Below are 26,433 nucleotides of genomic sequence, written 5' to 3' on the forward strand. Positions count from 1 at the left end.
AAAACAGGAGGAAATAAATTTTACAGTGGATTTTGATTGCTTTCAGATTTTCTGATGAGTAATCCGAAAGAGGAACAAGTCAGCGTATCATTGACCACATGAGTACTACTGAATCTGTAATAATATTTCTTCCTTTTTGTCAGTTGGGGACACAGGAAGAATACCTGTTTCCACATTTTTCGTTGCATTTGCCCGCACCCAAGACCCCAAGCCACTGATGTTATGTAGCAGATACTTTTCACAGATCAGATTAAGGAGCGATGAAGTAACAGAGCATGCAAGCATCCCACTGTGCTCTTGAAACTGGAACTTCATTCTTGGTAATGATCTATGTGGCCTTGTGTTTACCTTAGAAAAATAATTTGTGAGAGAAAAGGAGAGAATTGGAAAGAAAGGAAGTATTGCTGTTATTAACCTCTTAACGTTTAGTGAGAATATGTCACTGAAGGCCTAATGGTGTTTAATATATAGAATCTTCTAATTAATAAATGTGTAATTGTCCAAAGATGTTTTATAAGTTATGAGAAGAAGAGGTACAATTGTTCACAAATGTTTTCACTGAGATTGTTTTAAAGTCTGTTAAAATTGCCTTTGAGAGTAGAGTTGCACTAAAAAGAGAGGAGAGATGGAAAGAAGAAACCCCAGAACAGGGTCTTGCATAGTCTAGAGTTTCAGGAGAGAGAGGAAAAGGTCTGGTTATCCAGAGCCAGATGCATTGTTAAAAGTTCATACTATCACTTTGACATTTAGAGTAGGACTCAGTGTCTTTGTAAATTCCTCTTCGTATTACCAGTGTAGGTCTCTGAGCTCAGACTGTTTCACAAACCATAACATTTTTTAGCGGGTGATTGATCTGTATTATGTGTCCTAGCCATCAGAAGAATCTTGGGATGTTGCTTGTATAAACTGTAATACAATCTGATCTCCGGCATTTTGTTACAGACTTTCATAGACCTATTGGCGATACTCAATCCTCCTGGATTTGGGAATAGTGCTTATCTGATACCTCAGAAAAAAAAAAAAAAAAAAAAAAAAAAAAAGAATGAAAGAAAGAAAAAAAGAAGAAAAAAAAAAAAGCCCTCATTTTCTCTGTTCCCCACTTAAATAACTCAACACATCTGGTAACACTGTAGGATCATTGTCCTTTCAGTTCCTCTGCAGTTCATATTGCTACAATAATTCTTAGGGATCTAGTTTCCTAAAGGGCAATGTGATTTTTTTTTTTTCAGGCTGTTTTTATAGGTCTTCCAAATTAACCCATATGCATTGCAAGAAAAAACATGACTTTTAATCAGCAGCATTTCTAAAGTTAGCGCTTGCTCTGTGTGTATGAATATGTATATGAACCAGTCTTTAAAAAAAAAAAACCCACAATCTTTCTGCTCGTACTGAAAACTAGTATGCAAATGTGTTTTTATTATCAAATAAAGTCTGCCTAAATGTTAAAATATCTTTCTGTTAGGGGTTCTATCATTTGACTTCTTGTGTTCAGTTACAAGAATGATAAAAACTGAAACTAAATCTTTTAATTCAATAAGAACAAGGCTGAATTTAGGAAGCAAAAAGGGGAATCAGATATAGAATCATATGCATAGGAAATGAAGCATTCAAGAAATTAAAACTACAGGGGTAGCCTTAAGGTGTGCTTATTTGAAATGCCTGCATTTAATTTTACAGTAAATCTGAGTATTTTGTTCCAATTAAGACAGTTCATGTGCACAACTCTAAATTGTACAGTAGTTCCAGGGAGACCATGGAATGCTTGTTTTACATTCTGGATCAAGTTCAGATTTTTAGGCTTCACTTGAATAAAATAAAAAGTTTGAACCCTGAAGATAATACAGATTGATAAATCTGATTTAATCATTCCCATGTTGCAGACTTCCAGTGTATGTGGTACAGCTGAGCCTCAGGCCATGCGCTAAATACATCCACAGTGCATTCCCAGGACACCCGAATACCAAATGATCACATTTGAAAGGTTACCTTTCAATGGATTCTGACTTTTCTCTATAGACGCGAAGATTAGAATTTTAACAGCTCCCAATGAGAGGTATTGTGAAGTATTTACTTGGCAGGAAAAAAGAACAACAAAACAAAACTAAGCCCGGATGAAGTATTGTCTTATATTCGTGAACTAGGATTTAGTAGCTCTGTGAATGTCCTGTGAATACACTCTGTCGTTCATACTTCAATTTTTTTATCCTTTTTTTTTTTAAATATTTCTTTAAAAATATTGGGTTTTATATACTACTATCCTTTTAAAATTTTTTTAAATATTGTATTTTATAGATTACTTAAAACTTTGATAGAAGAGTTTCAGCAGTATAGGCTTTAGCAGGAAGACAGGATCATGCTTGTGTAGAATATATCCTGGTAGGTCCTGCAGTCCATCGCATCTAGCTTTCTGCAAAGGAAGTTGTAAACTATTTACCTCTCTAGAAATCTGGCAGTAGCTTTTCTTTAATTATGACTAAATTTACTGGTAAAGATAAGTCTGTTTTTTTTTTTCCTCCTTTTCTTTTACAGGTTGTGGAACTCATATCAAGTGCTATTGGTGATTTAGTTCAGGGTATCTACTATGAAAATTCAAGATCATCTGAGGTAAGAATTTCAGTAATTTTACATACTCAAGACATTTGGTGATATTAATGTGAGTACAGTAAATGTTGCAACTTTTTAATCTGAAATGGAAGAGGAAGGGGGAGGAAGAGAATGAGCTGCAGTCATGGCGAGGTTCAGCAGTAACGTCACTGTGGCACCTGTGAACACTGAGCCTTTCCAAAAATGCTTCAGTGTGGGTTTTTTTCAGTGTTTAAGTTTGATAATTTGAACATCTGTTTTGTGCTGAGGAGTTAGAAATGCAGCACCATGCTTTTCTCCACTGTAGATCGTGTGCATGTATTACAGAGTCGGTGTGGGCAGCGACAATAGCCAGTGTTTCACACCAAAGAATCATTTCTCTCTTCAAGGGCAATTGTGGATGTCTTGTGTCACTGTCCTGTGTTTTAATTTGTGTGGCAAGAACCATAATGAAGATCTAGCAAATCAGATCTAGATGCTTTTGTCTTTCGTAGAATATTTAAGGAAATTTGTAGAGATACAAAAAGCTTACATGAAGTAAGTTGGCTTGAGCAGGATGTTGGAGCAAAACTGAATTCCATTTTGTATTGCCTGTATCTTAGCATGTACAAAAATTGATATTTTAAAATTGTCATAACCTCTGCAGGTCTTAAAGAGCAAGTTTTCACAGTATAGTAATGGTCAGCAATGTGTGTATGTAAATATGTATCTTAAAATCCACTGCAGTATATAGTTTTATTTCTTCTGATGTTTTCTCATGTGCCTAGTTTGCCTCAGACACTTCTGTCTTAATGTTCAGTGTATAAGATGGCAGAAGTTTATGAATACATTTGTATGTGCTGTGTATTCAGATTGCTGTTCTGGCTTTCTATTGCCGTGTTGTAGTGTGCAGCACAATAAATCATCAGCTCAAACAGGTTACTGCCACAGTAGGTACCTGCATTGGCAGCTCCACACCAGGCAAAAGCAGAATGTGGGCTAAGCAGAATGTCAGGCTGTGGATGTGCGGCAGCTGGGCCACAGAAGGTGGCATACAATGAAGGCATATTACTTCCTTGCTTCAGCTTATCCGTCTTCTGGCTAAAACCAGTTAGCAGGGAGTGCTCACGCTGATCTGCTGAGCAATTCCCTCTGAGGAGGTGAGGGCCTCTAGCAAGAGAGCTGTGCTGGGTGCTGCAGGCAAGGGACGATGTGCATAGAGCCATCTCCTGGCACCTCTCCACAGTGGAGGTGTGGGAGCACCTTCTGGGTTAGATCTATGAGTAAGCAGCACTTCAGTCTGTAGGTTGCTTGCAAGGACGGCGCTGGGGATTCTACAGTAAAGTAGATAGTATCTTTGAGATCTTTGCAAAGGAGCTAAATTGTACTTTCTGTGTTCAGGCAGTTTTCTAAATACAACTAAGCTCCAGATACATTGCATATAGAAGAGCAATAGCTACTTTTATTGGTAGGAGCTCTACTAGTTGATCTCATGAATGAGACTGTATTTTAACAATGGGTGCTGTATAAATGAGAGGTGTTGAGGATCCTGCCATCACAGAGGGTCAAACTCTTCTTTTTCTTCATTTGGCAAAGTGCTGAGCTGACAGTTCTGGCACAATTACATCATCTTAGAGGAACTTGAAAATAGTTGTTTTCTATTGCAGTACTGAAGCACTCCAGATGTAGATTGCAGAGGAAGTGTGAGATACACTGAATACAGCTGCATGGCGTTTGCCTACCCTGGCCCTACTACAAGTAGAAAATACTTTGTTTTAGTGACTTATTCTGTCTAACAAGAGCTGGAAGTACATTTCTCCTTCCTAGGAGAAATCCAGTTAACTCAAAACAGAATTTGTGTGATAGCATAATAGGTACTGAAAATTACATGATAGTGCCTGAAGTTTAGTTTTATAATGTATGTGGCCTCTTGAGACCGAGAGCAAAGAAGTGTAGCATCTTTTTTTTCTTTTTCTTTAATTTTGCTCTTTATGAAGTGCAGCTTCTTGTTGTGTATTTAGATGTATCCCTGCTGTTTTCCTTGCTATTCTGCTGTGGCAGTGTCCCATTCATATGCTGACCATCTCTTTAGCAGAGACTGCAAAATGGTTTAAGTCAGTTATTAGTCTTATTTGTACCTTTTGTGCATCATCTTTCCATCACCAACTGTCATTTGACCAAAACCAAAATTTGAACGACATTTCCTGGAGGTAAGACAAATACTTTAATCTACTCTGCAACTAAGCCTCGAATGTCAAGCTTACTTTCTTTTAATGGTAGGGCATAGGGATGTTAGTAATGACATTTTCATTGCTGGGAATATCTTAAATTTAGAAAAGTGGAAGGATGTCTTCTCACTTATTTTTTTTTTTCCTGAGGCAGAAAGGTTGTGGTTCTTATGTTAAATATGCCTTTAACACAATTGTTATAAAACTTTTCAGTAGCATAAAATGGACTCATTTCTTGTTCAGCACTGAGTTGTTTGAGCTTTGCTAGATTTTTTTTTTTGTCTTTTAGTTCAGATAAAAATAACTTAGCAAAATTCACCTTTCCCCTTTGAGATCCTAAGTGCATGTTTATCCAAGAAAGTATTTTCAGCTTGCTTCATTTGGATGACCTTATGGGAAAATTAAAAGGATCTTTTGACCTGACAAGGCTGACCTTATTTACTACTGAAGATGTATAACGAATATAATGATTCTACAGCTCTCATTACCACTTCTCTCTCTGTAAAACTGCATGCAGTCCTGCAGCCATCCCACTGTAGTATGTTCTGCTTGGTTGTTCTTGATTGGATCTTTGCAGTGAGTCATTAGGTCTGTGTAAAATGGGGGAAAATAAAGATTCAGTGTTTTAACTTTTCATCTTTATTTGCAGTGGCAGTTCTACCTATAAAGTGTTGTGAGCATAACCTAAAGATTAGGGCTGCCACTTTTGTTGCAAGTAGTATATAAATGTTGTGGTTGAAGACATTGCATTAATGGCTTAAGCTAATGTTCTGAACTGTAAACTGGAGCAGGAAGGGGCAGCGCAATAAAATTTTTGCAGCTTTGTGCTAAATCCCATATCAGAACTCAAAATTCTGTGACTAAAGGACACCGTTCCTGCTTCCCATCCGCCTCTCCTACATCTAGTTCTAATTTGGAATTAGAAGCGTATGCCCTTAGTGAGTGCAATGATTACATTAGCCTAACATGGCCCTCCTTCTTGATCATAGTGTCTGTTTTTAACAGAACAAAACATTGTGCTGGATCTCTAATTCCTACTTTTAGAAGACTGAAGGCTTCTGAAATGTTGCTAGCTCACAGAATACTTTTGCACTTTCAGAAATCTTCTGTCTTAATATCCCAGATCATTTAACAAGTATTTGAGTGTTTTGGATCTTGTATGTTACTTGGCAGACTGTTTTTTATAGAATTACGGATTTCCATGGGAAACTGTAGTGATCTTTTTTTTTCTCACCTTCAAATTATCCAGCTGATGCTAGATGTGTGTTACCAAACCTCATTTTTAGTATCAGAATGAGACTGTTACATAAGATATTACTTTTTCAAAGATATTCTTCTGGTGGCTGGTAAGTATTTTTGAAATTTTCCATTGAATTGTTTGAATAAGTATGTAGAATTAGTATGTAAAACAATTATGAAAAATAAATCTCTTTGTAGCAAGTACTTGTTGTACCGGATAGTGAATTAATCAATGTTAACAGGCATAGACTAATATGGAACAGACTAATATGGAACTAATATTTTCCTGCAAAGCGTAGCTATATGCAGTGAGCTATACCAATTCTTCATTCATGTTTGATCACCAGTCCTGCTTTGAGGAGTTGTGTTTTGGGATTCTGCACATGTTCATCAACTGGAATGTTGCAGGTATATGTTGCAAGTAATGGATTTGCTTATAGATTTTACCACAAGGGTAAATCAAATGAATTATGAGTCATGCTGACCACCTTTTAGCAGGGCAGCAGTCAGAGCTTTTACTTTTTTTTTTAAGTATGTTTCTTTTGCAGGACGAAAGGGAATGATAAAATATGGAATCTGAGCAGAAAGCATCTGTGAAAAGAATAGGTGAATGTGTCGGAGTGGGGGAAAGCATCCCTGGAAAGAAGGCCATTGCTACTTGTTTATTCCTTTTGTTCTTTGAATACTGGGCTTTTCCAGGAGATTTAAAAGTAGCAGATGTGAAGAGAGGTTTTAATTTACTATAATTTTTCAGCTGTTTTTTTTATTTTTTTTTTTTACACTGTGTCACAGTAAGAAGTGTCAGGTAGTCAGTGGCAGTGGCATGCTCTATTGACCCATTTGCAGATTCTCTCCAAAAATATAGAAGGCATATATTAACAGACCAATAAAAGATGCCTTGTCATGTCCAGGAAGCAGGAATACATCTGTTTAAAGCTTGTATGAACCATATGCAAGATGTTTTGCAAGGTCTTGCTGTAGTTAGAGAGATTTGTAACTGGATTTTACTTATGTAAAATAGACATTCCTGAACTATCTAATGTAAAACTTTTAAATGGTAGAACTATTTCAGAATATTTCTCTGTGTTTATGTGGGTTATTTGCCCGTTGAGAATTGAGCTATAAAGCTCAGTATAAAAGTGGTTCAGACATCTTGATCATTTTGTGAGACACCAGATGGCTAAGAAAGAGCTGCCATCGTATTGATTAAAATAAAGCTTCCCTTTATGTGATCTATATCTGACTTCTACTCTTTCCTGTTTTTGCATATGATTTCGTGCACTTCTAAGAAACAATTTTCATTCATGTTTCTCTGAATATGGTTTCATCCGAACTCATGTTACCATTTTCTCTGGTGTGGCAAATCAAACCGCTTTTGCACTGGGGATACTTGTAACTGTAACTACGAAGATCTGCCCCTCTATGACTGCATATTTTGTTCCGCGAGTTCATTTTCTGACAGTTCTACCTTTCCTGTTGCCTAGGATGATTGTTTCAAACTTAATTTAAATTACAGAAATCGTTTAAGGGAAAGCTTCTCTCAACTATCCAATTTCTTTCTCACAAGACAGTAACTGACCTTGACGTTAATAAAAGTGTGAGCACCCTCAGCTGTTCTTAATTTCCCTCTTCCAGGTACTGCTTTGAAAAATTAGTTTTTAAAACACTGATTCTTGGAGTTTTTAAATTGGGAGTGTGAATTGTCAAAACATGTTCACAAGAAAAGCAAACCTGCTGTTAGACCCTTGAGGACCATTTTTCTTGAGCATAACTGGAGTAGAAGTGATCGACAGAGGTGCTTCAGATATGTTCATTGTGCTCCCATGCCAGCACTCCTCAAAGTGTATCTGGACCTGAATTGACTGCTTTTTTTCAGGGATGGTGGGGGATTCACCCAGCCTCTGCTGCACGAACAGCATGAGAGTTGATGGGGATCTGGACCCATTTCTTGAGGGCATAACTTTGTAATGAGGTCGCTCTGTAGGCATCAGATGTCTGAGCACTGTCCACTATAGCTAGAATTAATAAAAATAATAAACATCACCATTGCTTCAGATTTCACAACATCTTGAAACCAGAACTAGTTTCATTTCTTTCTTGATGCTTTATAGTCATGCTTAACTCTTAGCATAGGCAGCTGTGTAGGACTACAGTGTCATTGGCATGCTACAGTTGTGTAGCATGAAATTTATCTTTGGGAAAAAATGCCATTTTGTTTGTAGGAAAATTTTGCTAAAGAATGGCTGTATTTGCCTCTATTCTCTTAACAACCAGAAGCTTTAGAAGTACATGGTCACAAGTGTGTGTGACTAAAATTAGCTATATTTTAGCTTGCAAACTTATATGCTAAGTCACATCCATATGAACATGTTTCATTTTTAGACCTTGCTTCTGTAACCCAGGGATTCACAATACATAAGACTTCAATACTACATTTTCTAATGTCTCAGATTCTCATCATTTTTTGGAAGTTATATGTCCGTTTTAGATGTATGAAGCTTTACCTTGTTCTCATCCAGTGGACAGGAGCTTCTTGTGCAGTCACTTCCAAACATTGTAGAATCAATTTCCTCATGTGTATCGAGTTGGAAGGACTGTTTAAGCTGCTTCAGTTCCTGCATTATTCGATAAAGTCTGCATTTCTCTTACTGTTCAAGGGCTCAGGCAAGCTAAAATGTTCAGCTTGTGGATGTTCTGAAAGATATTTGAACTTCATAAACTGTTTAAAGATACCTTAATATTTTTGTCTTGGTTGGATTTAAAACAAATAATTATAAAAATCACTGCCAGTATCCATTTCCAGTATCATCCAGCAAATTTCAGTAAATCCTGTTCTTTTTTCTGAGCAGATTGGTTGTTAAGCAAAAGATTGTGTTGTGTCTTCCAAGAGCTTCTGATTTTGAATTTAAAATAAATGGATCTATATCTGATTGGAAGGGTGGAGGGAGGGACCTATAACTTGATACATAGGAAACTACTTGAATTAAATGCTCATTTTGACATTTTGCCAGCGATGGGAATTTGCACGTGCTCTGGGCTGAGTCAAGATATTAAAACAAAATTACAACAGTAAAATGAAACACAAGGATAATTCAGGCTTGACTTCGTAAGTTATCAAATACATAATAGCAAACATGTGGTTTCTCTGATCTTCACATTCCTTGTATAAGTTAATCGTGCGTCTGAAAGCAGTGGAATTTTGATACAGCACTGTGTTATTTGGCATTGCAGAATTCTACTTTTTCCATTAGTCTCAAATTATTCTCTCCCTTGTAATGCAGCACTTCTGGGTGATATACATAAGGGAGAAAAATTTGTGCTGAATGAATGGATTCTATTTCATTTGTTACCAATTTCATTACAGATAATAATACCTTGTGAGAAAACTATAGGGTCACGCAGAATTACTACGTGCTCATTGCTAAGTAACTTAATTGACATCACTTTGAAGGAAAATTCTTGTTATGTTGGAGATTTTTGCATTACTGTTTTGAAGAATGTTTTGGTTTAGTGTATGCTATCGGTTTGACTGAACTGAGAAATTACCAACTTTTTAACATTATTTTCTTTTCTGGAGCTTCTCTTTACTTATTTTAGGTTTTCATAACAAAACAATCTTTTGCATTTATTTATTTTTCTATTTGGAGAAAACCTACAGTGATGTGTATGTGTGAGAAAGTTTACATGTCGCATCTAGCTTTGGAAATTTATTAGTAAAATAGTGAAATACCAACACAAATGAATTTATGTTTGGGGAAGAGAAGATGGGATTCACGTTAACTAAAACACATTTCCATTTTGTAGAAAGTAATTCAAATTAATGTTTTAGATATAGAGGATGTGGGGAAATGTTAAACGTCTTTGACCTTAGAGTCAAGGTGATAAAGCTCACTAGAGACACCACTGCAATCACTGTCGCTCCTCTTGGAAAGTTAATACCTTTTCTAAAACATGGCTTTATTTATTTTGAAATGCCTTCAGTCTTTCCTGGGGAGGAAGAGGTATGACTCCTTCATCACTCCCCTTCATCTTTCCATTGCAGTTCTATATGCTTTTCTAATACTTTCTCCAGAGTTGTGGGGTGGGGTGTTTTTTGTTGTTTTTTTTTTTTTTCTTAACTGCAAAGAAGAAATGAGAGTGACTTCTGAGATGACATCCTGTTTGTTTGGGATTGCTGGTTCTTAGTTACTGGCGAGAGGCTGAAATACAGACGTAGTTTGCTTTCTGCTTTCTTTTTTCTCCCAGTACCGCAGAGGGAGTGTAACTGACTGTTAATGTTCAGGGTAATAATAAAGTAATGTAGAAAAGGATCTGTGTGGAATCTGTTGACAATTCCACATATTTTGTTTGCAGTTCTTTTTGAGCAGAAGATGAAAATGTTGTTTGTTGAAGTTTCAGGCATATTTATTCTGGTATTTTTCTCTACCTATCCGTAGAAGAACTTATGTTTAGCACGTTGGCATCCAGAGTTTTGTTACTTACCACATGTTGCATTTTCCTCTGCCGCAGTGCTAACTTCCATGAGCTGACACAGTTGCAGTTTTGGTGTTTTCATTTTCACCTTTCTTTCATTTGCAGAACTGTCTTACAGATGACATCGGGATATCTACGTGGAAGGAACAGGTTTTCCTGTCACATAGTGCCTTGCTGGCAAAGAGCTGCCAGGCTGCAATGGAACTAGCAAAGCATAGCTCTGAGATTCAGGACATGGCATTTCGGTATGGAAAGCACATGTCCATGAGTCATAAGGTACACCTTTTTCTTTCAGTCTGTGATTTTAAAATTGGAAAAACTTGCAAGATATGTTGGTCTTGAGCTCTGTTCTGTACCACCACTATGCCACAGACCTTTGTCAGCAGGTTAATGGTACTGAGAGACTTGACCACTGCCTGGTATAACGTTTGCAGAAACTGCTGATATGAACAGTGCTTATGAGCTTGCAAAATCACACTTTCTGGCTGTGTGGTTTATTTCATTCGAGGCTCTGTTAAAAGTCCCTCTGGTTCGTCTGTCTGTAGCAGCTTAAAGCTTTACTTTCTGTGCTCCTGTGTTCTTCTTGAAGCTATAGTCCCAGCAGCAGGAATTGCAGAAGGAAGCAGGTGTTGGGTGCCAAGCTGCCTCCATGCATATGTTTGTGCCAATAAGTTCAGCTTCCTGCAGCAGCACATGAGACTGAGACAGGAGCTGCAGTGGCTGAAGTACCTGCATGTGTTCTCTTCTGGCTAATCTGCTGTGGAGCTAACTTCCAAAGGGAGTAAATGATGCGTAGCGAGGGAGGTAACCAGATGAGAACAGTAGGAGCATAAACTTCTGCAGCAGTAGGATTTCCCAGAAAAAGTCTGACCCTCCCTCATGCTAGAGTGAGACAGTCACTGCAAAATGTCTGTGCAGGTTTAAGATTTCTACGTGTCCTCTGTGGGAGCTCACTGGCCTTACACAGAGGCGTATCTCTGGCAATTTCAGTTCAAGTCAGGAGTGCATCCACTTAGTCAACTTATGTTTGAGTTGAAGTGTTAAGCTGCATTTTCTTCACTGAAAACTGGACGGAAATATTTTCTTCAGTCTTTCAGTCCACAGCTAGACGTAGTACAAAGCAAAAGATTCAGATCTTCAGCACTCTTGTTTTGCCTCACATAACCACTCCATCTGTATTGCAGTACTTGTAAAGGAAGATATCGTTTGAGACAGGCAAACAGACCTCCCATCCGCTCCTACTCAGTTGGTTTATGTGGTTTCTAGTTCCTCCAAGAAAAGGAAGTGGTTTTCAAAAGCAGGACTTCATTGACATACAAATATTGCTAGGTACTACTCTGAGAGTAAACTACATCTAGTTCAGACTATAGCTTTAATATATTTAGTGTGTGCTTTAATATTAATTCTTTCTCTAGTGATTAATATGGTTGTGTATAAAGGATTACATGATTTTCATAGAAGGCTATTAGCTGTGTAATATTTCCTTTGTCAGAAAACAGATCGTACTACATCAACTTCTTTGGTTACTGGAAGTAGAAAGAGTGCATTGCCCTTAACAGATGAAAAACTGATCTTCCCAACAAAGACTAAATCGTTCTTTCTTTTATGGTTTTTTTTCCACTTCTTTCCATTCAACAATTCCTTACCTGGCTGTCTCATCACTTGCCCAGCTCTGCAAGCTGTCCTTTACCTACTTATTTGGAGATACTCTATGTACTTGTCTTTATCACAACTTTCTGCCACTGCAGTGCTTCTCCTTCTTCCTTTCCCTCCTTCAGTCTTGAAGTGCAACCAGAATGCAAGTGTCAAAGCAGAAAATGGCAAGTAGCTATAGAATTGGGATACGGGCTTTGAATTGGTAGATGTGAATGTATAGTCTGCTTCTGGAAGTTGAAAAAAACTGTTCTTTTCTTTCAGCTGCATTCAGACCTTCAGCCGTTTGTTAAAGAAAGTTCTAGTGATGCCATGGCCTTCAGTTTGAATTGTGCTCCTGCAGTCCTTCATCAGGAATTCCTTGGAAGGGATGCATGGATTAAACAGATCAGAGAGGTAAATTAAAACATTGTTTAGAATTGCCAACTTCTGTCATTTGCATCTCTCTTCCCATCTGTGCTTTCAATCTACAGAGAAACTCAGAAACTGACATCAGATGAGATAATGCAAAGGTTATTACCTCTACTTTCCAATACCTAAAACCACTCTCTTTCATTATTTCAAGAGGGTGAAATCAGAGGAGCTGACAAATGAGCTCTTTACGACTTCTGTGTGTCAGTGTAACGAGCAGATTCACTTCCATGGAGCATCTGTCCCTTACTATTTGTGCAAAGTCCTATATCTTAGCTTAAACCTACTTTCAGTGGCAGTGTAATGCCACCAGAGTGGTCAAAAGGTAAGTACACGTTTTCTTCAGCTAACTTTTCTCTGGGATCTGTGATTTTCAACAGAGGGAAAAGACCTGGGAGACATGGCTTCCTGACCACTACAAAGTATTGGAGAGGTCTAGCTGGTTGATGTCCTCATGCTCAGTTCTCTTCATTCAGTTATCTTTTCTCTAACACATAAGGAAGGATATAAAAGTGAGATGGCTGTGTAGCATATATCTGTTCTACATTACCACATAGAACTGTGGCATTCCAGCCTATGAGTATTTCCTGTGTGCTGAAATACAAATAGATAACTATACAGGAAAGCAGGGAGGAGAAAGAGGGGAAGACACAAAAAATATGACCAGAAATAAGCATTCTGTTGTGTTCCTGTATCAGACAGACATGTTTTGCCTGACTAAACAGCTGTGATGTGTACTGTTTGGAAATTCCTGATGTTGTTACACTGATTTTTCAGGAGAAAGTCTGCTGCCTTTGATAATAAGCTAGCTCCCTGCAAACACGTTCTTTTAAGATGCTTGTTGATGGCTTCTTTCCTTCTTGGTTTGAAAGCAGAACTCAGCATCGCAGGATGTAAAGTTTGAGCTTCTGCCTAGTTCTCCATTTATGGTGGCCAGGTTGCAGTGGTACTGTGTGTGAATCTTGAACCAAAACAAGCTTTATGTCAATTTGAAATTAGACGACGATGTTTCATAATGTATGATGAGAAATTTTCAAATTCTGCAGTCTCAACACAAGGCTCAGATGTGAGTTGAATGTAAATGGATTTAGATGATTGCAGTTGGAGAATAATGGTATTACCACAGCGCACTTTATAAAGGCTTTGAAACCATTTCCCATCTGCAGAATCTAGAGGAGGTTGCAGGATTCCAGGAGTGCCGTCTGTCTCCTTGCTAATTCTTATACCAAAAATGGGCATGATAGAAACAATGAAGCGGTTTTTGCTGAAGGGGAAAAAAGTGACATGCTCTACATAGAAGTATTGTACTTACTATTATTTTAGCTAAATACAAAGTATGTGGCCAGGACTTACTGCCTGTCATTCGTGTCTTAATCAAGGATGCCTGAAATGCTGTGGAGCCCAGGACTTTTTGTCATTGTTTCCCCAGAGTTCTCTTGTCACAAGTCCAGAAACAGGCGCTGTTCCTACGGTAGCTTTAGAATAGAGACAGGCATATGGCACCTTCTTGCTGCTGAGCTGGAGACCATTTAAAAACCCTCTTGTTTCTTTATTTGAAAAGAACAAAACGCACCAGATCACCACATGTGGAAGGCTGCATCAACACTTAGAATGTGTGTATTTTGAGAAGATTACCTTCAAATTTGGATGTTCAGAAACTGCCTTAAAAGAAAATTGGGATGTATACAAAGGGAAGCTGTGTCATAAAAGAGAAAAAAAGTTGTAGATGTATGTATATATGTGTGTGTGTGTGTGTGTGTGTATGCATGCATACACAGATACGTACATGAATGATCATACACAAAGGCCAGAGATCTATTCTCACTGATTTTACCACCAAACCCCTCCAACCTTTTGTATTTAAAAGTAAAATAGCCAATGAATGGTCAGCTGTCTTATTTGAAAAGCAATATGGGCTGGGGAGTAGAGTCCTGAAATGTCTTTATTTTGGGGGTGTTTTTTTTCTTTTTTTCAATAAACTTAAGTCCAGCCCTGAATAGTTTCCAGAAAACACCACTGTAGACAAATGCTTGAATGCTGACCTCTAGACAAAAGTGTTAAAATAGCTGCTAAATGCAGTCCTGCTGAGATTTTGGAAAGCCTTGTATTCTTAAAATTAAAAAAATAGGTCTAGAACTCATCTTAGCCCACAACATTTTTAATTCAATAAGAGAATAAATTAGAAACAATCTCACTTAGGCCAAAGTAATCCCTGTACCTTTTACCAGGTCTTTCTGAGCCTTCTCTAAAGAATCACAACTAGAAGAAAAGCATTTCCGAAATGCTTTGTAGATGATTTATCAGATGCTTTGTTAAGTATTGTGAAGCGTAGGTTTTAAGAACATACATAAGAGGGTCACCTCATCTGAGAAAGAAAAGTCAATCTTCAAAACCACTACTCCTGAAAACCTGCTTCAAAAGCATTGTCATAAACTGTCTGCTTGTGATCTGCTTATCTGATGCATTTTGAGCCATTCCATGGGGGATTCAGGGATCTTTCTTCCTGGCAAGATGAGCTGATTTTACACCACCTGATTATCAATGAAGAATGTCTTAATATTATTGTCCCTCACTACTGGCATGTGGTATTCAGAAGGAAGGCTGAGCTGAGTTGCTTGTTCATATCTTGAGCATGCTGGTACACAGATCCTTTTATTTGAGGCCCAGAACCTTTGCACTCCCAAGAGCCTTGGCACAGCCAAGCAGTGAGACCTGGAAAGTTACCCCAATTTTTGCAAGTCAGTGAGGAAGCTAAACCAGATGCAGAAATCTTATGTAATAGAAGAAAGTCTCTGTGCCCGAAATCAGGGTCAGTAAAAGTCAGAGAGCAAACTACTGTGAGGATAAAAGGAAGAAAAGGGCAAATGTGCTATTGTAAAAAGAAAGCTTAGGAAACATTAGCTAAGGCTGCTGCTTGGAGAAGTGTAAGTGCTGTTGGCTCGAGTGTTTGAGAGGAGCAGAGAATGAGAAAATACTCCTGCTGCTTGTAACATCTTACGTTTAGGAGAGGGCATGCCGAACACACCTCTTCTGGTATTACTAAGACTAAAAAGCCTGATTCTGTGAAACAGAGTTGGATAAGCTGGTAATAACTTCAGTTGTATTTTTTCTGCATCAGATTCCTAAAGAAAGTCAATTCTGTTTAAAGTAGTAGGTCTTCTAATTGCATCTTATACTCTTGCTACTGTAGTCTATATAGGTAATGTCTTATATAAAATCTCTCTTTCTCTTTAAGGCACAAGGAAAAGGAAATTTGATGGACTACAAGAAGGTCAGTAAATTACATTTAAACCTGCTTTTTATTTTTAATATTATGTGTGACATTTTCAAGGTTATTCTTGACAGTTGAAATTTCCTTATTTAAGCCACTTTACGCATGTATGCATGGAGAGAGGAAGAGAGAGAGAATGGCTTGTACTATTACTTGATTTGAAAAGTCACTAACAGTTATCTATCCTGTATCAAACACAGCCATTTAATGATCATTTGCCATTATTTATTCCATTTAATTCTCCAAACTTAGTTCTGAAGTCAGCTTTTTGTCAGCTTTTGCTGTCTCCTTTTCTGCAGTTGTTTGCAGGTTAGCTGCCAGCAGTGATCTCTACTTATTGATAGAATATGCTGTTATTCTTTTCTTAATCTCACCTTAATACTCTGCTTCCTTTAGAAAAATACACACACCTACACACAGGTGTTTTATAACAATTTGTCTTTCTTTCAGTTCCTGTTACAGCTTTGAGCTAAGTCACCACAGCATTTGCTATGCAACTGCTCTGTAGTAAAAGCAGATGTGAATTAACTAGCTTATCAGCTGAAAGTAGCTGGAGCATTGTGGTGCTCTTAGAGAAGTGCAGGAGATGACATAGAAGGCTCCCTCCTTCAGTACTGGAGAACAGCTTAACTGTGGTGGAGATAGAAGATGAGCTTTGTCTCCAAGTTACTCAGTGAGCACAAAGCTGAGTTGTTCCGAGTCTTAAGTACATCATGAGGGTCCAGTTAGCTTCCTCCAGCATCACTGGGAAATAATTGTTAAGTTACTGCTCTCACACAATTGAGAATCACCCTCTTGGAGTAGAGTTTAAAGAACATTACAGCTATGAATGTTTGCTGTTAATATGGTAAGTTAACATGTATACGTGTTACAGGTCAGACTTCTAATGTAGTTATACCATATTAAGAAAGTTTGAATTGCTATTTTTTCTTCTTGTTCAAGCATGAAAAGGATCTCAACTTTAACTAACTATTTAAAATCATCTTCATTTTGATTTGGTGTTTTGATTTGTTTTGTTTTTAACAATAGGAAAAGACTGATACAACTGTCACTTTCTAAATCATTGCTGAGAGTACTGAATTCTTTTCCTCAAATATGTGAAACACTCCTTTGAATGTTCAGACGACGCTACTTGCTTTTCTAACTATAGAATGGATTTCCTTCTTATAAGAGTTACAGTTGTGACATGCCCGGTGTCATTTCCATAGTTTAAAACAAAAAAAAAAGTGGGAGGTGGGAGAAAGGCTTCTAAAGGCTTCTAAAATTGCTTTACTGAATTATGTATTTGTTGTTATATTCTAATTTTTACTTGCATGATTTCATATTTTGAATCCTTCATATGAAGTTGGAAAACTTAGTGTGACTGTGCAACTTGGACACTTGGATGGAAGGGAAGGAAAGGGGAAAGGAAAGGAAAGGGAAAAGGAAAGGAAAAAGCCTTCTTGAGGTTTTTATTTCATGCAGTCGACTTCAGCTGGGAAACATGATTTCAGTGCTCTGGCTGATCATCTCTTACACATTCATGAGTATTATGAGTTCAGTAATGAAGAACTAGTAGTAGTTTATTAGTGAAAAATTCTCCATTGCTTTTGCACACTCAAACAATAATCAACTTTGTTTTTTGAGAACATCAGTTTCAAAATTGGTGTCACATCCCTCTCTTCTGTGTTTCTTCATTTAAAATAAAAGTGGCCAGTAGTTACATCCATGCTCAGTAAGCTCAGTAACCTGTCATCTCAGTGTAGTAGCTTGACCGGTACATGCACACAGCCAATTAGAGTATATATTGTGCCACACAAATTTGTATTTCTTTTTTGTTCTTTGCTGTGATGTCTTTACTCCTGTACCACCAAAGTCAGTATTTTGCACATTTGCTGTTTTTTGTGTTGTTTTTTTTTTCACAGCGTCAGTGTCTCCTCTCATCTCTATTCAGTTGCTAGATTTACTTTAACATTTCTAATCAAATCCAGAGCCTTGCTTCTCTTTGAGTCTCTGAAACACCTCTTTCATTTTGAAAAAGCTATGGTCACCAAAACTAGATGCAAAACTTCATTTTTACTATGAACTTCAGCATGCCATTTGCACAAAATAAAAATGCTGTTTGTTTATTTAAATTCATAACAATATGTACATAAAGACCTTTTGCTGTTTTGTCTGCTTAAGAATATTTCACCTTATTCACTGCAGATTTCAATTAAAATAATGAATTAAGGAAAGGATGAGAAATTGAGATCTATCCATCCAAAGTGACTACTACTAAAAGGCTGCTTAAGAACTTTTTAACTGTTCATATGGTGCATGTTATATGAAAATGATCTTTCTGAGCTTTTCCACTGACAAAAAAAAAGTCTTGATGGTGCTAGAAAATTTTGTTAGGGCTCTGAGATAAAAACAGAAGTGAAATACTTTTCATTAATTTAATTAGCCCTAAGACTATCATGTCAATAAGGTCACTGTTCTGCAAAATTATCAGTACTTTTTTTTTCCCAGCGTATCAATCTTCTTATTAGAAAGACTTTGATATCAGAAAGACTCTTATTTTCTTGCATTATTATCTGAATGTTTCACTCTGAATTTTGCTGTACCATCACACCACATCCAGACAAATTATTGATCCATCATTATGTTGTTTGAAAGTCTCTTACAGAGATGAAAAAGTAGTTGAAGCTCTATTTCAATGGTGTTTCTCAGATAACAACAGTAAAAGTACCAATATATGGCAGAAACAAAGCTTGTGTGTCATTGAAATGTGATTTCCTGTCATCCTCATTAGTACGCTGAATTTCAACGAAAATCTCAGGCTTCTTTGTCCATTTTACAAGTTATTTGCCACAGATAAGCTGTAATTCTACAAAAACAAATTGAGATCCTCAGTGAATCACTTATTTATAATTTTGGTTAAAAATCTTCCACTGAAATCAAGACTTAATGGTGCGAGGCATTATGCAGTCTTGTTAAGTGAGAGTAACAAAAGTACAAAAAGTAGCAGGAGTGAATAATTCTTGTTCACTGGCCAAGGCTCTAGAAGAATTACAAGACTACAGTGACATCCTATATTTTGCATCCAGATAGCATGCCATGGAAAGGACCTGTTGTTTTTCTTAATATAGCATTCGTAAAAGATAAATTAGGTCAAGTGAAAGAAGATATGGCAAAACAATTTTTTTTTTAATGTAGGCCTACTCACTTGCTTTCTTGTGGAGTCCTTTCATCCAAACTGGCACAGGAAATATGGCACGTCAGCAGTGCTGTGATATACTTTGATAGTTTGTGTATAGAACCACCACAAGATTTTAACAGAGCTGATTTTATACTGGATTGGCAGTAATATGAGTCAGGAAGTGGTAGATCCATTCATACAGTGCATGGTGCTAATGTCTTGGCTTCACATACAGAAGGAAAGAACTAAAGAAGAAAAATGGGTAAGGTCACATCTGGAAACAGTGAGGTTTCTTGGTGTCAGTAACAATAACACAGTGCCATCCAGCTGCACCAGCAAGGGCGTATGACTCTGCTTGACCAGCTCACTCCTGACTGCCTTACTCAGCGCACGTGTCCTACTGTGGTGCTGTCTTTGGAGTAGTTTTACCATCTCACACCATAAATTACAGTGCTCCCTCAGCTCTGATTAATTAAATGCCAGAGTATCACCATGAGAGGTGTCATGGGACTACAGGCAGTAGACTAGCTGCTGTCCTGCTCCTGAAATGCAGCAGAGAGCTAAAAACAGAATTGGTATTTGTAGATGGTAGTGACCTCTGCTAGTTTTCTGTTAAAATCTCTTGTTTGCAACAATTGCCATTAGTTTCTTTTGTTCTGTATATTAAAACAACACTTGTTAGAGAGTATACTTATTCTTGATATGTTAGCAATATTACATAAGCAGACAAAGCCTCTCAGGAGAAGCAGCTTACTGCACGTTGGGAATTAACCAGATCTCAAAATGGATGATGCTCACCTCATGGGACCCTGTAGGACCGGTCCCATGCCCTGCTGGGAGTCATCTCCCGTGGCTCCCTGTCCCTTATGGAGAAGTTGGCCATTATTGCTCGTTGGCATTCACTTTTGTTCCCTGAAATAAATATATCTTTTGTTAACATCCAAATTATTTGATACGATGAGTGGGAATGGCTTCGAGTTGCACTAGGAGAGGTTCAGGTTGGATATTAGAAGCAACTTATTCTCAAAAGGAGTGATGAGACACTGGAACAGGCTGCCCAGGGAGGTAGTGGAGCCACCATCCCTGGAGCTGTTCAGTGAATGTGTAGATGTGGTACACAGGGACATGGTTTAGTGGGCAGCATTGGTGGTAGGTGGATGGTTGGACTAGATGATCTTGCAGGTCTTTTCTAACTCTGACGATTCTATGATTCTGTGATTCTATGATCACTTGTTAAATGGGGGATGCTGTTATGTTGTTATTTGGGGTAAATTTAGGAGGTTTTGTTTTCTGAGTCTGTGTGTTTGTTTCTTTCTTTTGAATTTAGATTTTGGCTAAACTAAAGAAAGGTAACAGTTATCTGAAGTACTCAAGCGCATATGCAATACCAAAAATCAGCTGTATCATTGTTTTTAATTGGTGGATGTCTTCCATGGCCTTTTTAGGATGAGAATCCAACATAACTTTGTTTCATTAAACGAAACAATATCACTTCTTTTTTTTTTTTTTTTTAGCATAAATATCATATTAATTACTTGTGTGCGCTAAGATGACGCGTTTGTATTGGCTACCTGTGTTACTGTGATTAGAGCATGTCATACTTTTGGGTTCATCGTACATCTATCACTGTTTAGATTGAAAAGCTAATAGGTCTTGTCAAGTTCATTGTGGAAGACCTGGAAAGGCATAAGGAAGAGAAGTTAGTATCTTCTCTAGAAAGGTAAAAGGTTTATACGTTCTATCAGACACTCAAGATGGCTTGCAATAATTTGGCAAAGTGTCCTTCTGTAACTGTGTAACAGGTGGGGCAGAAGTGTTCTCTATAAACAGGACATCTTTCCTGTACTGTTAGGGGTGACTCATTCCAGATTTGGTCTCTTCCTAGAAAGGGTTGAAGTTTGAAGTAGAAATGTCAGCTGTTTGTCAGATAAGTAAGGAAAATAAATCCTGTTCTACTAATGGCTGTTATGCTCTTTAAAGGTGCATTTTTTTTTACCTTTTATATCAAAACAAAAAGGCAAATATTGCATAAATGTATTTATCATTCCTTTTTCAAATGGCATATTATTTTGCATATAACCAACAAAGTCTGAAAAAATGTATTCAGTGATAGTATGAAGTAATGCACTTAAATGATTGTCCAGCCTAGATTGAGAAGGAAGAGTATTAATCTGTGTTTGGCCACAAGGACTGCGAGTGAGTACTGAGACACCCCAAGGTACTTCAAAAATATAGGAAAAAAATCAAAAAATTGATCTACTGGCTGTAAAATAGGCTTTAAGACTGTTTAAGGTGACGTTTCAGCAGTGTAATATAGTTCTTACCAAGTAAAGAGAGAACAGATTTAGAAAAGCTAGTTCAGAGCACTGTAAACAATGCATTAGTCAGTCACTCAGCCACAAACCAATTTACAATTTGTATTTGGGGGTTCTATTTTGGTAAATAATGTATGTTTCAGAAATTTAGAATAGTTCAAGATCAGTTCATACAGGGTGTTTGAAGATTTCAGTATAGAAGAAATTAAGGTGTTCAGGACCATTCAAACAAAAAATACATTTTTTTTCTATAGTTGCTTGTTATCTTGTCACTTAATTCTAAATTTGATCATTACTAAAAAGAAAAAGGAATTCCTGTGCTCTTCTCCATTTGCACATAAAATTTAGTGCTATCAAAATATTTACTACATATTCACAGTCTTTCCCTCTGCAGAATGTATTGCTCCCTGTAGGTAGAACTGTCTAAAAGGAATCTTGTTTTTCCTTAGGCTGGAAAATAAGGTAAAGATATATCAGCACAAAAGAATTGAAGTTGTTCCTTTATACTTGAACACCTGCTGGTTTTTTGTCTTCATGATTCTTCAGTCTCCAAAATCCAGCAGTTCCTAGCTTGCCCTTTTGTCCTTTTGTTGCCCTCAGTCAAGCAGTCTTTTCCAGTAGGAGCCCAGAACAGTTGCTCTGGAAGGCAAATATGTAATTTCTGTGTTAAATTTTCTTTTTACCTTCTAAGACAAGGAGACTAGAAAACAGTGCTCAGAACTCCGCTTTAGTCACAAAATGATATGGTAATTGAAGTTGGAAGGGAACTCTGGGGAACATCTGGTCCCTCGTTTTGCTCAGAGCAGAGCTAGTGTGAATTGATTAGCTCAGAGCCTTGTCTGAGTTCTGGAGACCTGCAAGAACTTGAGTTCTTATAACCTGCCTGAGAAACCTGTTGGATTGACTGTCCTCCCAGTGGAAAAGAATTTCCTTGAGTCTCATCAGCATTTCTCATGCTGCTACCTGAGCCCAGTGCTTCTCCTCCTTTCCACATAAGCCTTTGATCAGTGGCTCCTTTGCACTGGTCCTTGAGATGGTCGGGGCAGCAATTCCAGCCTTCTACTCTTAAGCCAAACCAAGCAATTTGCAGCCTTTCCTTGCTAACGCAGCCTGAGGTTGGTTCATGATCTTTGCTGCAAGGGCACACTGTTTCAAGAAAAGATAGGTGTGTAGGTAACTGTGAAGGAAGAAGTATGGTTCAAATATGAGAGAAATGGGACCTATCAACCTATTCCTTGTTGATTTGAATTTAGTTGAAGATTTTGTTGTTGTGTTGCTTTTTTTTAGACTCATAGAGCAACCTTTCAGACAAAAAAACTTTGTGTTTCTGAGCTTCACGTGTACAGTGAAAAACCACTAAGCCTGGTAAACATCTGGATAGATTGAGGGTGCTGAGGAAAAACAGTGTTGGTTTGCTGGGAGGGGTTATTGCTTCCCTTATGAATCTTAATTGGGCTGCACTATTTTAAAACTATTCTTAAAGCTGAATTGAAACAAGAGCCCTTCTGTGAACTTTCACATGCTTGGCACCTTTAGAAAGAAGTAAGGCTTTATTGCCAGTGGTTGGAACAAAAGCCAAAAATTTAAAATGCAGTATTCCAGCATATCTTGCAGTTGAACTGGCAAAAAAAAAAAAAGTCTAAGTAATCTCTATCTTGACCTGTATTCTGTTTTAATTATTGAATGCTGCTCTGAAGTAGATTGTATTTTAATGATAGATGAAATTGTTCCTAGCAGTGGAAATATGCTAGCGCAAAATGAAGCCTTGTAAGTAGAGACCAGAAGATGTGATCCCTTTGTTTAGAAGAAATTAACAAGGGAGCTTAATCGAAGTTTATACAGTAATAAATTGAAAGAGTTTGTTTTTCTTTTCTATTAATTTGCCTAAAAAATTATCTGTTCCTATCTAAGTGAAATAATAGGAATAATACATCTAAACTGGATACGTGGATTTTTTAATGTACTTAATTTGTGAAGTTCATTACATGAAATCACTGAAGTTCAAAAATTGAGAGCAAGTGTAGCTCCAGTAAAACTAACAGTGCAGCTAAATACATAAATCAGTTGTTTTGTGTAAAGCAGGACTACTGAAGCCTGGTTTCTTATGGAGTTACATCTTGAATTTCTTTAATAACTTTCTTGCTACAAAAAGCCCAATTTGTACTCGTGTTTTTTTTCCCCTTCCTTTTTAACAGCCGTGTCTGAGACAGAGGTAACGCTCACTCTGATTAATCCAGGCTGGTTTACCTCAGTGTATGTATACTTACTTGAACTGGCTGGCTGGTTCTGCAAATGGAGCACAAAACAAAGTTGTTAAGGACTGTGAAATTGTTCATGACTAAAAAGCTGAGGAAGGAACCTGTCATACAGGCAGAGATTTTTTCGCTTAGAGGTTCCTTGAACTTTGCCTGCAAACGCTCAATAGTAGATTGGTCTGATTTTTTTTTCAATTGTTTTGTCTTCAAGGCACTGTATGAGTCTACAGGTTTGCACAAAACAAGCACATAGATAGGTTGTGTCCTTCTGTTAGTTTTTGAATTCTCCCTCATTCCAGATTGTAAAGATTTTTTAGAAGTTGATTTCTTTCCAGTTTACATCTCAGTGTATACTTACACGAGCACTAGCAGGTACTTTAAACATTTCTAGTGAGCTTTAACAAATCAGCAGAGTTAGCTTCAAGTGTGTGGGCTCTGCCATCTCTCAACGTTATGACTGAAGGAAGCAGAGAGGAAATACCTTTCCATGCTGTTCACGTACCTCCTCACTCTCACCTGTCCCCACCTTCTCAGCAGAGCTGTGCTGTACGGCTGAGTCCTATTTGTTAAAAGATGTGTTGAATTAACGATGCAGTGCAGTTTTGCCTCCAGGTTAGTTCTCCAAAGCACAGCACAGAAAGATTCTAACTGAAAAGGAAAATAAAATTTTTATGAACTGGGACCTGAACACTCAAGTGCTGTAATATGCTTTCAGCTAATTTCATCTTTAAATACGGATAATGAATCCACTTCAGTTTGTATTAAGAAATATCATTCATTTTAACTAAATGCAAGTATCTATAAAATGGATGACTTTTACAGTTTGGACGTGGCTTAGATATTTTTGACATGATTTACATCTAGGTTGCTACAGTTTTAATGATGTGTTTGTGAATGAATTGGGGCATTGTGCTACGTGTTGGAGGAAAACATAATTTATAGAACCCTGTGTAATTAATGTAGGCACCTGTGTTCAAGAAAAGCCTTTTTAAAACAAACAAACAAACAAAAAGCTGATACCGTGATGAAACTAAACAATGAAAGCCATGTGGGACATATTAAGGATGATGAAATGCTGTCATGGTTTAGGGATAATTGTCTGTATTATTTTGTGGGAAACTTATCCTGTCATTTACCCAAGTTTTTTAGATACCAGATCTTTCCAGCAGCTTGCTGTGAATGTCACGGGGAATTTTACTTTCTCATCGGGTGTTTCACTGAACCATTCTCAGTTTGCCTGTCCTTATTGAGAGGATGGGCCTGGAAGGCCAACAATATCCTGGGCTGCATCAGAAGAGGGGTTGCCAGCAGGGTGAAGGAAGTGATTATCCCCCTCAGCTCTGACCTCCTAAGGCCCCATCCGGAGTTCTGCATGCAGCCCTGGGGCACCAGGACAAGAAGGATGCGGAGCTGTTGGAGCAGGTTTAGAGAAGAGCCTCAAAGATACTCAGAGGGGTGGAGCACCTTTCCTTTGAAGAAAGGTTGAGGGAATTGGGATTGTTAAATTTGAAAAAGTGGAGGCTCCAGGGAGACTTCACAGTGGCCTTCTAGTACTTGAAGGGAACTTACAAGCAGGAGGAGGACTGACTTTTTACACAGTCTGATAGTGATAGGACAAGGGGGAATAGCTTCAAACCAAAAGAGTTGCTGGGAGGAAATTCTTTATGCAGGGGGCAGTGAGGCACCAGCACAGGCTGCCCATAGAAGCTGTAGGTGCCCCATCCCTGGAGCTGTTCAAGGCCAGGTTGTATGGAACCTGGGCAGTTGAACTGGGGAGTGGTGGCTCTGCCCGCAGCAGGGGCCTGGAGCTGGATGATCTGTAAGGTCCCCTCCAACCTAAGCTGTTCTATCCAGACTTAGTTGAGTATGATAAAGTTGAACAAACCTTGCTTTACTGACAATTTGCTTTTGTCCACTGTCAGAAATGTAATCATGCAGTGTATTAATAGAAATCTGTAGTACAGAAGGCAAAAGCCCCATGCATGCCGTCCTTAATGAGCATTTATAAAATCCAGCTTCTCACTGCAGCAAATGGGAGATCAAATGAGTGTGCAGTGTGCCAGTGCTGCACAGCAGCTCTCAGACAGTGGCGTGGAAATGCTCAGATGTTTTGAAGTCTTGTATTGTTCTGTGCTCCCTGGAGAGCTGGCAGCTCTCAGTGGGCGATGAGCGTTAAATCACCTGCAGTTTTATTGTAGTCTGGGGCCAGAATGGAGCAGCTGTACACCTGAGACCATTCTGAGAGCTGTTTCTAATTGCTTTGGTGATTGCCTTTACCTCGGGAAAAGGTGATGGAAGCACCGCCATCACAGCTAACCGTGCGCCGGCCCTGCCGGAGCAGTCTCTCCATGCCTGTGTTTCCCAACAGCTGCAAGAAGCGATCAAGGCTGGCAAAGGTGTGACTTCTGCCATCGACCTGTGCCGTTGCCATGGAAACCGCGCACTGGCAGCCCTGGAGAGTTTCCCTCCCTCGGAGGCCAGAGCCGCCCTGGCCAACATCGTCCACGCCGTGACCCGGTTCTCCTGAGCTCTTCGTGGGAGCTGCCTGGTGCCCATCGGCAGGGACCCGCCTGACCTCCCTCCATGACAGGCAAAATTCGGGGAAGGGGGAGAAAAAGGAAAAAGAAAGACGGGGGAAATAAAAAAAGGTCACGCATTCACTTGTCGTGCCAGAAGCACACTTGAGGCTGCGCCGGCAGAAATAATTAATGAGGCCCGTTTCCGTGACCTCAGCAAATGGACAGGAAATAAGTGCGTATTGATTGGGCATCGGCGGGGACGGCGCCAGGGCGGAGGCCGGTGGTTTTCCTGCCCAGGGAGGGCGTGCGGAGGGAGCGGGTGTCACACGAAACGCCCCCGGCTGCCA

At 38.4% G+C, this 26,433-nt stretch overlaps 1 protein-coding gene across 1 annotated transcript in view; it reads left to right on the forward strand.

Moving 5' to 3' along the window:
- PDSS2 (decaprenyl diphosphate synthase subunit 2) overlaps window positions 1–26,094 on the forward strand; it is a gene marked incomplete at both ends in the record, with an annotated part of 112,108 nt that extends 86,014 nt beyond the window's left edge. The window contains 5 exons of the mRNA XM_079549890.1: window positions 2,530–2,604; window positions 10,608–10,778; window positions 12,420–12,551; window positions 15,802–15,837; window positions 25,936–26,094. Coding sequence (XP_079406016.1) covers window positions 2,530–2,604; window positions 10,608–10,778; window positions 12,420–12,551; window positions 15,802–15,837; window positions 25,936–26,094 — 573 coding nt within the window. The remainder of the gene's footprint in view (window positions 1–2,529; window positions 2,605–10,607; window positions 10,779–12,419; window positions 12,552–15,801; window positions 15,838–25,935) is intronic.
- Window positions 26,095–26,433: the final 339 nt, after the last annotated feature.

This window comes from Tetrao urogallus (genome assembly GCF_951394365.1).
Source record: "Tetrao urogallus genome assembly, chromosome: 2".
NCBI lineage: Eukaryota > Metazoa > Chordata > Aves > Galliformes > Phasianidae > Tetrao > Tetrao urogallus.